The sequence below is a fragment of the Cylas formicarius genome, unplaced genomic scaffold (genome assembly GCF_029955315.1).
Source record: "Cylas formicarius isolate icCylForm1 unplaced genomic scaffold, icCylForm1.1 PGA_scaffold_9__14_contigs__length_23061073, whole genome shotgun sequence".
Lineage (NCBI taxonomy): Eukaryota > Metazoa > Arthropoda > Insecta > Coleoptera > Brentidae > Cylas > Cylas formicarius.
Window position 1 is genome coordinate 11,269,174 of NW_026844365.1, and position 12,649 is coordinate 11,281,822.

At 35.1% G+C, this 12,649-nt stretch overlaps 1 protein-coding gene and 1 long non-coding RNA gene across 3 annotated transcripts in view; both read right to left on the bottom strand.

Annotated features, from left to right (window-relative positions):
- Positions 1–12,620, bottom strand: part of LOC132707899 (E3 ubiquitin-protein ligase ZNRF1) — a 29,999-nt gene extending 17,379 nt beyond the window's left edge. The window contains exons 1-2 of one of the 2 annotated variants that reach the window (XM_060679921.1): positions 12,175–12,620; positions 8,690–8,925 (exon numbers count right to left, since the gene is read on the bottom strand). In XM_060679921.1, the coding sequence (XP_060535904.1) occupies positions 8,690–8,925; positions 12,175–12,323 (385 nt within the window). In that variant the 5' untranslated portion in view covers positions 12,324–12,620. The remainder of the gene's footprint in view (positions 1–8,689; positions 8,926–12,174) is intronic. The other variant, XM_060679920.1, reaches the window with a different exon arrangement.
- Positions 4,787–5,550, bottom strand: LOC132707902 (uncharacterized). Its single transcript, XR_009619786.1, has 3 exons — positions 5,474–5,550; positions 5,291–5,418; positions 4,787–5,119 (listed from the first exon to the last, which is right to left on the bottom strand). It is a non-coding gene; the product is annotated as an uncharacterized LOC132707902 (long non-coding RNA).
- Positions 12,621–12,649: the final 29 nt, after the last annotated feature.

Genomic DNA, 12,649 nt, shown 5'->3' on the forward strand with positions numbered 1-12,649 from the left:
TTTCAAAACCTGTATATGTATATCTAAATGTCTTTTTGTGACCGATTTTAAAATTTGACAACGCCGGTTCAGTGAACGACCTCATTCGCACGGTTGCCAAGTCTAGGGCTAGTCGCGAGATTATATGATTTGATTTCCCTGTTTTTTTTCCCTTGTAACTCCAGGAATTTCGGAAAGGTTTTTGTTTCAGTTTTATTGAATTTCAGAAAAGTGGGTTTAGACCAATTTCTGCAAAAAATTTCACTTCATTCGTGGATACACTCGCTTTAGACATGTCTTATAATTACGTCCAGAATTACCACGATTCGCGCGAAGCAGCTTTGTATTTTGAAAAGAAACCGCTTCGCAGTTTCTTGTCCTAGAGCGAGACATTGTTTTTCCATCGTGCTCCTGCGGACCATTATCGAACTTTCGCAAAATCGATGTAACTGTGTTGTGTACACACCCTGTATAAAGTGTCTTTCAAATCTCGCCAAATTTCAAACTTACGGCAAACTTGAAACCTGAAACCTGAAAATCTCGATCGACACAATTTACAATACTGTTCAAATCAAATTATCGCATATTTAGCAGTTTTTCATTTATTCCCAATAATTTACCCACAAAAACGGAAAATTTTAGGATCAGTTAGGATCTCCCCCGTTTCCTGGTATGTGATTTTTTCCAATAGAATAAGTGGTTTTCAAGAAAATACTTGTTTTCTGAAACCATTCAGTACGTGGTAAAAGTAAATGATTTTTTAAAGATCTCGGGCAGCGTATGTGACGAAAATCGTAAATACAAAAACTGTAGCTATTGATGCGTAAAATACCATTTAAACCAATTGGCCATATTTTTCTACGGTTTAGGGTGTGGACTTTCACTGCTAAATTTTAAGTCGATATTTACAAATTTGGGACACCTTTTAAATTATTGAATATGGTATAGAATATATATATATAACACCCTGTACAATATTTGAAAACCTAAAATACAAAAATTTTAGCAGTTCATACGGACCATATGGTCGCGCGCCTTCTAGTTTTGGTCAATCATTCTTATAAGGGTACATTTTTTATAAAATCACCTAGGACCTCGCGCGTCTTCTGGTTCAAGAATTTTTTCGATCGCGTATTTCATTTTGGAGAAATGTTTTTTTTTTCGATACCCTGCAAGTGCGCTTTTTAAATTTTTAAAAATACTTCCCGACTCCCCAGCTCCTCGAATTTCAATAGGTTGCGTTACGGAGCTACACTTTTTATTTTTGCCATAGTCGTGTTTCATAGCGATATACAAAAAACACAGATTTATGGGTCCCGTGTGCTGTTTAAAAGGAGCCAAAGACAGTGCGCTGCAGAGCTGAATACATGGCTGGGGGGGATTCTCTGCATTCATATATATATATATATATATATATATATATATATATATATATATATATATATATATATATATATATATATATATATATATATATATATATATATATATATATATATATATATATATATATATATATATATATATATATATATATATATATATATATATGATGACACTATATTCCGGGATATCATCCGTTCGCTCGTTGAACTCCGACTGGAATCCTGCATCCGACTGGAATCCTGCAAATCTTGCATCCGACTGGAATCCTGCAGACGTTTCGCCAAAATCTCACTTGGCATCTTCAATGCTCGCGCTCCGAAAACACTTCGAACACTTCGAACAGTGTTCGAAGTGTTTTCGGAGCGCGAGCATTGAAGATGCCAAGTGAGATTTTGGCGAAACGTCTGCAGGATTCCAGTCGGATGCAAGATTTGCAGGATTCCAGTCGGATGCAGGATTCCAGTCGGAGTTCAACGAGCGAACGGATGATATCCCGGAATATAGTGTCATCACATTTTTCCATCCGTGAATCAATACGTGAGAATATATATATATATATATATATATATATATATATATATATATATATATATATATATATATATATATATATATATATATATATATATATATATATATATATATATATATATATATATATATATATATATATATATATATATATATATATATATATATATATATATATATTCGAACAGTGGTTGAAGTGTTTTCGGAGCGCGAGCATTGAAGATGCCAAGTGAGTCTGCAATATTCCAGTCGGAGTTCAACGAGCGAACGGATGATATCCCAGAATATAGTGTCATCACATTTTTCCATCCGTGAATCAATACGTGAGAATATATATATATATATATATATATATATATATATATATATATATATATATATATATATATATATATATATATATATATATATATATATGATGACACTATACTCCGGGATATCATCCGTTCGCTCGTTGAACTCCGACTGGAATCCTGCAAATCCTGCATCCGACTGGAATCCTGCAGACGTTTCGCCAAAATCTCACTTGGCATCTTCAATGCTCGCGCTCCGAAAACACTTCGAACACTGTATATATATATATATATATATATATATATATATATATATATATATATATATATATATATATATATATATATATATATATATATATATATATATATATATATATATATATATATATATATATATATATATATATATATATATATATATATTGTTTATATTTTGTTTTTTCTTAGACCTTCTCTATATTTATGTTTAGCTTTTGGTTCTTGGGTTATAGGTCTTTGTATTAAAAGCGATTAAAATTTTTTTTGTCCATATATTGACGTTTCGGTCTTCTATGACCTTCTTCAGAAAGGGGTACAGTCAAAAAGAGACAAACACAAATCTTAAAATTGAAGAGGTAGCATCATATGAAAGTTTATACTTTAAAAGCGTTTGGTTTTGTCATAGTGCCCTTGATAAAAGATAAAAGTCCAACAAAAAATGATTTGTATACGGCACTCACACACATAATACACACAAATTTAACGAAACAGTTAAAATATATATAAGAGTTTAAAATAATAATAATAATAATAATACGTTACTCAGTAACGTCGACGCGAGCAAACCTCGCGTATCGGTATTATTATTATTATTATTATTTTAAACTCTTATATATATTTTAACTGTTTCGTTAAATTTGTGTGTATTATGTGTGTGAGTGCCGTATACAAATCATTTTTTGTTGGACTTTTATCTTTTATCAAGGGCACTATGACAAAACCAAACGCTTTTAAAGTATAAACTTTCATATGATGCTACCTCTTCAATTTTAAGATTTGTGTTTGTCTCTTTTTGACTGTACCCCTTTCTGAAGAAGGTCATAGAAGACCGAAACGTCAATATATGGACAAAAAAAATTTTAATCGCTTTTAATACAAAGACCTATAACCCAAGAACCAAAAGCTAAACATATATATATATATATATATATATATATATATATATATATATATATATATATATATATATATATATATATATATCTAAGGCAGACCTGCAGACCATTAAAAGGCATCTTAAAGACCCCTTTCTTCAAGAAACCGATAAAATGTTGTAAATTGGCACCTAAAAGGTGCCTTTAAAACGTCGCGGCTTCAAGGCTTTATATTTTTATCTAGTCTATGTTGCTTAAACGGATAAATATCGCGCCGTCAAAAATTCATTTGCGCGTGTTGATTTTAGATAAAGAATTTATTGACCGAAATGTGATGTTTCTTTTCAGTATTTATAGCATTTCGTCTAATAAGACGTCTATAAGGTTTTATATAGACGTTCATTTATGTTGGTAAGATGAGAAAAATGAAATTCTAAATGTTATTGAACTATCCAAGGAAATTCTATTCCCGGGTACCAACAAAAAACTAGTATTTCTCAGATATTTGTGACAGTTTGGGGTCGCATTTAATTAGGTAACCGTTAGGTAGCCTAAGTCGAATACCCAAATGTAGATATCAACTGGAGTGACTTAATTTCAGCGCCCCGTAAGCTGACCACTCAAGTGTCGGCGGAGACTGCCGTTAGAAGGGAAATAAGAATAAAAACATTCGCTTCAAATAATTATGGTAAAAAGGCCCGTCTAGACTATCGGGTTTGGTCGCAAAGTTATGTCCAAACGTCGTTATCCGCCTCAAGGTCGCGACGATTCGACCAGTAATAATAATAATTATACACGCTCGTCGTCTTCTCTCGTCGACCAACAAACTCGTTCGGAATACTAAACGCACCGCAGAGACGCGCTCTTAACAACAAATATTTTATCAACGAATTCTAAACCGAACGCCGGGTTAACTCAATGACATTTTATAATCGAAAAGAGTAGCTGACAAGCTAAACCGACACAAAAAGCATTGCGACATTCCAAATCACTTGTAGAGTGAAAATTAGAAGAATTAGATTAAATTGCTTTTCATTCCACTAACATACACAAAAATTTCGATGTTCTTAAACGTTTTTGATAATTTTTCTATTGCCACGGTTAGATCACGTAAGTCATTTCGTAAATACCAATCCCAGTTTTTTTAGCGAGCGATTTGCGGTACAGCTCGTATAAATTGGAACATATTTAGTAAATCAAAGACAGCTTTTATACAGTTGTATAGCTTAATAAGCCACTTTATACAGCGTGTAACAAATTTTATTTCTTTTATGGAAACAATAATTTCTAAACACGGTAAATCAAGTTACAAAATATTTGAAAGATATTCAACAAAGAATTCCATTTTTATGGCGTTCACAAGCGGAATGATGAAAGGAATTGGTTTAAAGCAGAATTCCGAAAAAAATGTTATAAAAACAAGAAGTGTAGCATCGCACCTTACACACATTTGAGCGAGGAGAGTATTAGTCATTTTATTCACTTAGTCACATTCCATAGAGTACCGATCAACTTCGGTGTCGGGCATAGGCGTAGGTAAATTTTGTGCAATTTTTGGCATTTATAAAAGAAGTTTTTGCTAACATTTTAGTCGTGCCATAAAATCGTTTTGGTTAAATGAAAAAATATTTCCGGCTGATTCAATAATGGTTATGGCATAGTTTGGTCCTTCGAGCCGGATTTTTTTTCTTTACATCAACATCCTTCCATAAAAAAAGTGCAATTTCAAATACTAATCGATGTGTAGCATAGTTTGGTCTTTCGAGACGGTTTTTTTTTCTTTACATCAACATCCTTAAATAAAAAAAAAATGCAATTTCAAATACTAACCGATGTGTAGCATAGTTTGGTCCGTCGAGCCGGATTTTTTTTCTTTACATCAACATCCTTACATAAAAAAAGTGCAATTACAAATACTAATCGATGTGTATCAGCATATTTCCGAAAAAACGCTCTTTAAATTACCGAATTATGTGCTTTCGGCACCAAATGTCGAGGGCCCCCGAAGATTGGGAAGTAGTAGCCCTGCTTATCTTGTTATTGCTCGATGTCGAACCTTTTTATTCGCACCACAACAAAGGCACATTCTATAGCTAGAACAGAAACTGGTTTACAACATCAACCGTTGGTGCATGGTTTGGTGCTGACCCTCCAAAATCCCTAGCTTATTACCAGACATTGTAGACCGATTACATTTATATGTACACTACTTTGGAAGAGAAACCATGACGACCAACTAAAAAAAAATGACCTTGGAGCAAAGTGCGGCCATCGATTACCGATAGTAATGTCGGACATGATGTATGTACGTTTTCGCTTGTTATTAATTTTTAATCAGCCGTAAATGCGGGTTCTTTTTGTTTCTATTTCGTTATCAACGTTCCCCGTTCGGCGATAAACGCGACGCAACAGAAAACTCGGGCAAATTAATCAGTTAATTACACGTTCTCGTTCTTCTAATTCGCCTGCTTCCAAAAACAAAATTAAATACAAAACGGAATTTTCCTAAAAACAACACGCAACGCATTTTAATAATTCCTGCGCCGTTACTGTCTTGAGGTTCATTCAACATTTGGTAATTTTTTCAAAATAATTGATCCGCCCTAAATTTACTACTCAATTATTTCTCTAATCCTACTCATTCATAGACATCCTAAGTCTGATGTCACAGAGATGTGCGGAACTTATATTGGCTCCAAACAAAATTCGTATATAATGGTAAATCGCCATAAGAAATTTTCTTGTCTTTATGCCAACATACAAGACTTTTTATTTGGATATATTGCTAAAGGAATGTCCTATTTCACAGAATTTCAGTCGTTTTTGGCCAGGTGAGTTATTTTAACGTAATAATTTTGCTTGAAAACTTTTTGGGATTATGTCTATTTTACTTTTCCAGTACTTTATTTGAATTAATTATTTAATTAACCTTTTTTATTCTAATAATGAATTAATTTGGTTAATTTGATTACAGGGTTCGAATAAAATGGTGATATTTCACCAGCCACCTGTATATGTCCGAGAGGGATAAAATGCCACCGCGCCATTGGAACCTTTTGATCATTCTAACATACCAATCATAGACCAGCATGTTCGTGGAATGCTCCACCTAAACCAAAGTCTGTGCCAGTGAAGTGTGCGGAAGAGCCCTTGAGGATGCAGTACCTGAGGAACCAATAAAGAAATTGAGGGAAAGGCTACGCAGCTTTGGAAACACTGTTGGTTTCACTAGGCTACTGAATGAGGAGTCAATAAAGCCAGAAGTCGACATTAATTATTAATTAATAATTTCTTCCCAAGACTTTTTGAAGGCCACAGACAGAGTGTCTGTATTCAAGGAAAAATGTGCTGTTGATGATAAGGCTATAAAAGATATTGCTAGATCTACTACGGGTCAGGTCGCAAACGTAAGGACATTTCGCTTGACCGCTAGCAAGTTTGGTGCTATTATTGTAGCTTGTATCAAAAATTGATTTCCAGTGAGTTTGTTTAGACACTCTTAGGTGAGAAATAAATATATTGATATATTTGTGTCATGCATGTTTGAAATAGATTTTCTTTACTATCATTACTATTTATTTAATATTTTTCTAGGTTTATACAATTTGGATGGTATAAAAGCAATTGAATGGGGTAGTCATGTAGACTCATGAAAAGGGTGCTCTAGACCATTTGAGACAAAACTATAATTTAAATGGTCGGCCTACTGGAGTATAGCTTACAAATTTCAGAGTTTCTCTGTGCTAGCCCTGATGGATTGATCGACGAAGAAGCCATTGTAGAAGTCAAATGCCCGTATTCCTTCAGGAATGATCAATTGCCATAGAGAAGCCCACGATGGACTTAAACGGTGAAGCATCAAGTCGTGAAGACCCTGTCACTTTCTCGAGCAATCCTAGAAGCCTTAAACATAACCTCAAAGAGGTTTCAAGCAGAATTATTACGTTAAAATAACTCACCTGGGTAAGAACGAATGAGATGCTGTTAAATAGCGCGTTCCTTCAGGAATATATCCAAATAAAAAAAATCTTATTTAGGGGCACCATTATAAACAAATTTGTTTGGAGCCAGTATAAGTTCCGACCATCTCTGTGACGCCAAGGCTAATGCAATTGATATTTGTAATGTTTTTGAAACAATTCATTCGAGACTAATTACTTCCATCAGAATTTACTAGTCCCTACTACAGACAACTTCTACTCATTCAATAATAAATTCAATATTGGCAACTTTATTAAAACTTGATTGATATATTTACTATTTACTATTTGCTATTTTCTTCAAAAAGCAATTGATCTTCTACAAATTTCGCATACACATACTTACCAATTTAACTCTAACAGTAACTTTTACTAGTTAAGTAATAAATTATATGTTAACAATTTTCTCGAAGCAATATACTCGTTCAATTCTTACTCGGCCCTTCAAGTACTCATCCGCTATATTTGCAACGTTTATTTTCAATTTAAAAGCAAAAAGCGAAAGCCGTGGGCACAAAATTATTTTAAAATCGGTTCTATAGGGGGCCCCGGAGGCAACCGATTTCCTTGACCTTTATCCCGGTACCTTTTGGTCCATATTTCGTGGAAATTAATACTGGATCGCCGGGACAGCCGTATCGGCGAACGAGAAAATTGGCTTTTCACGTGTACGTTCGCGTTTAGATCGAAACTAACGACACATTTTTTTTTTATATAAAAACCTACTTCTAATGACCTTGCCTTTTATCTTCTAACCCTAACCCTAACCAATTTTTCATCCGTGAATAATTAGTTGACTGAATACTTCTAAAAATCCAAATAAAACATCTCACCAATAAAGTTCGTTTAATTTTATCATATAATTCTTGTAGTTAGCAACTGCTATTTGCCAACTTTTTTTATTATTATTTTTTTTATGTCACAGGTTTCGCGAATTCCACAGAGCTGGGTCACCAGATTTCACGAGTAAATTTGTTTGCCGCATCCCGTATCTCATTTCGCTCCCATACTGAAAATGTCTGAAACACTTTTATTCATTCACTGTAACAACCAATGCTACTAATCGCTAAATCCCAAAAGAAACTGAAAACGTTATCATTTTTTTTAATGGCGTTTGACGTCATAAATTAGGTTCTTGTGGCAATTAGTCCTTAAGATATTCAATTTTTAAAATTTAAAACTTTTATTAGTTTTTTTATATTTCTTATAAAAGGCGATGCATTTTTTTTTGGTCAATAGACTCCTTGTAGAATGTATTTAATATCCGATGGTCGCTTAAAGTTCGCAGGTAAACTTTACATTACATCAACTAGCGTAAATCGGACGGAGCATAGTTTGGTCCTTCGAGCCGGATTTTTTTCTTTTACAAGGAAGTAACACTTACCGTTCAACGACCAAATGTGGCCGGGCAGCGAATGGGCGGCATACACGCGACCAAGGGCGGCGGCAGCGGCGGTGCCTAACAGGCCCCCCTGCCCTATCCCGGTCTCGTCGCCGACGCCGCTGCTGTCCGTGTCCGCGCCGGGACTGCCCGTCGCCGAAACGTCACCCTCGATCGCGGCCACGCCCTCCTCGTGCGGCCCGCCGTTTCCGTGCAGGTCGGGCACGCTTGATAACGACCTGTTGAATAGAACAGACGGAATTGTTTTTTCATGTTTAACTTTTTCCTCGTTTATTAGTTAAGGTTAAAGTTCGATTTTATCGCCAAGTTTTGCTCGTAAACTAGCCACTTTAATCATGAGTTGGGTACATTTTTGTAAAACAGCACGAACACATCCACTGAGTGAAGCGTGACATGATGACCAGTGGTTAAAATCTACCGAAAACATCGCTTCCAAACTCGTGAAGCGCCGGAAACGGCCGAAGTGGCTCGCGAAAGCGGTTACCAAGGCCGACATCTTAAAGTGACACTTTCCGCACACTTAATCCGTTCATAATTGGGTCCAGACGCATTTGTCATTTCTATGGTCACTCTTGGCTCTTTGCATTTTAATTAAAAGCAAAAATAACAGAAAAAGTCGAAGATGAAGTGGTTATTAAAGAGACATCTGACCTCCCCAGAAGCTTAGTGCCACGTTAACATTACTTGCAACGGGTGGAAGACACAAAACAACCATTAAGCGGAATCATACAGGAGAAATGTAACGCTACCTTTAAGATTTAAAAAAAGTCATACTTAAAAAGCACTGAACAAGATCTGATTACCATAAATTACAAACTAGATTGAATTAAAAAACAATTAAAGTAATAAAAAATAGCGGGAAAAAGTTTTGTCAATCATATTTTTTATTATTTTTAGAAAATTTGTTTCCTAATATTTTTCTTTCTCTTTACCTTTAATTAAGCAATTTTCTCTTTAAGAAATTAATGTCAAAAAAGCAGAAAGAGCTAGTACGATAGATTTCAGGCTTTATTTACCCCTTAATTTTCCTAAAATGCCTCGTACTTAAGATTTGCTGGTGTGAAAAATCTGCCTTCATTCGGCCACTCGCTGCGTTCTTTTAGCATCGAATAACAACGAATTAGATGTACACGCTCCGTTTTATTTGATACGATTTGCCTATTTCGAAAAGTCGTTATGCCTGGGCCACCCTTTTGATTAGGGATTAGAAAAACCTCTTTTTTTGGCAAGAACCATCGTGGCCTTCCATTTATAGTGGCGTTCGTGTCTTAAAATTACCCAGGCTTGCGCCGCGATAAAAACCCGAAATTCGTTTTGATTATGTCACGAAGGTTATTTCCCATAATAATTACGCGACACAAATTTAATGGGGCAGCGAAAAAAAATTACCATAAAACGAAAAAAAAAAGTGATTGCTTGGCTTGGACACACGACCACTAAATGTAGGTTAGGTATACAAACTGCGTTTGATCGCAATGACGGTTTTGGTTATAATTTTGGAACTTACTATAGAATTCGGGACCAAATTTATTCGGTAACGTCTAACTGTGGAAAAATCCTCTGTCGCACGGAATGCAGAGCACCTGGATATCCAATGTGATATCCGAAAGATGTCAATCAAAAAAATTAAAATAATTTATTTTAGAAAATTAACAAATTAATTTGGGATTTTTTCATTTTTCAACAATTAAAATATACAAGGTGATTCATTAATAATTGAAAACTATAGAATCCTCAACTCCAAATGGTAATATTTAACTCAAATCTTTTTTACTGAAGAAAAGTGTAAACGACTGGAATATGCTAAATAAATGCTTTTGAGATATTTTAAACTTCAACAATCATTTTGTTATCAATCATTCAATTTTAATGGTTATTAATATAAAATGTACTGCTATTTCTAGCAATTCTATCCCAAGAAAACATACGATTTACGTTTCTACAAATAAATTCCTTTCCTGCAATCTAAAAATTTTGAACCTCGGGTTTCTGATTGAACTTCTGGGCCTTTGCATAGAATAGGACAATTAGAGCGCTTTATTTAAAGGTGTTTAATGCAGTATCAAAAAACCTGAGGAAAATCCGTAATAATTGGAGTAAAAAGGTTCTATTAGGGGAGACGGACAAAATCTTACTTCCATTTAAGGTGCTCAAATTTCAAAATGCAAACAAAAAATTAAAAAATACCTAGGATATTACATTAGAAAAACAACTTTGTGCTAAGTATATCTACCACTAAAAGTGGTAAATATAGTTCAGTCGTGCAGATAATTAATGCTTCAAAAAATTTATCAAAAAGAAATTTACACCAGATTTTCCCTGTCTCGAATATTGGACAACCTGTACATTGGCGATGAAATGTACAGCGTAATTTGAAATCATTGTGATGTGGGTATCATATAAACTATTAATAATCGATTAAAAAACATAAAAATATTGCAACCTTGGAAAATGCTGCAATGAAAAACTGCAATGTAACGTATTTCCTCGAAACACCAACCATACTAAATAGCTATAACGGGAAATCTCACGGGATATCTTGGAAACAATCCGTTATGAATCCCAACGATAGGTTTTTTCAATTAAAAAACCTATCGAGACGAAATTTATTGTTCCATGCGCAAAACTGTAGGCGAAATGTCAAAACAAGACACTTCAAAGCAAATGAACAAAAATATTGATTTAATGGATTTTTTTTTCGTACAGCTAATGAATTCGCGGGCTTTACAGCCGCACACGCGTTATCTAAACCCAGGGATGTTTACGACGCAATTGAATCAAAAATATAAAATGTTGATAACCAAAATCCCGCGAGATAATGCCAAATCATAGGCAGGTATTTTTTTCGCACATTTCCAAGAATTCGAAGGCAAGGCGAGACAATGAAAAATTTTCGACCTATTTACATAAAACCAGCTGTGATATAGCAATCAATTTGGCTCCCAACAATATGGGATCGAGTCGTATCACGGCCTTGCCGAATCCAGAAATGTTTATTATTTCTTCCGATTCCCAGTTTAAACCAATCTTCCACGAGGGCTATAAATAAATTTGTTTAAAATTAACTTTTCTTGAAGCTACCACCGAATATCTCATTGCACGGAAAGTGCATCTGTAGATTTTAAATCGTTCAATATGGTTTTACTTATTGGTGAAAATCATAGTTCACACTTCAGCTCAAGTTTTTATGATTTTATTCAATATTTCGGATTATTACATAATCGTATCAATAAAAAGTAATTTGTTGCTAATGCCAGTTCCCGGCGGGACTTAAATTATCCGTTACGATGCAAAATTAAATCGTTTTATTTCGAGACCACTGATACACGCGAAATGAAACAACACGCACTATCGCTATCAGCGATTTATTAATACACCCAAATAACGAAATTAAAAACAAAAATATAATGACAGTTGTCACAGATAAAGGCGAAAATTAAGACAGAAAAATTCCACGGCCGCCTTACCTTGCTCTTTGCCTATCATTCTCCAGCCCCAAGGATCGCATGAATCGAAAACCGGGGGCCGTGACGACCTCCGATGAGCTGCTGGTGGAAAAAGCCCTGCTTCGCGGACTCTGCGAGCCCCCGTTCGCGGTGCTAGGTTTCGCGCCCATCGTTAACAGGTTAACAACAACAATTATACTAAGATAGCAAATAACAACGCGGACTTCATGGTGCGAGCCTCGTCACGAGGTAAAAAAAGCACTAAGACACCATCCTTCGCCGAGAAGCATTCCAGTTGCAGACACCGCGCACCGTGACAAAGCGAAACGGAAAAACGATTTCGGCGAACGCGCGGCGTGTTATAACACGCGTTTTATCAAACGCAAGGGGCCCGCGGATGCCGTCGACGCCGCTTTACACTTTTCGTATCACTTCGTGGGTAATTTTGACGTTTGCGAAGGGTAACATTCGGCCATTACCGCATTGTCATTTTGCA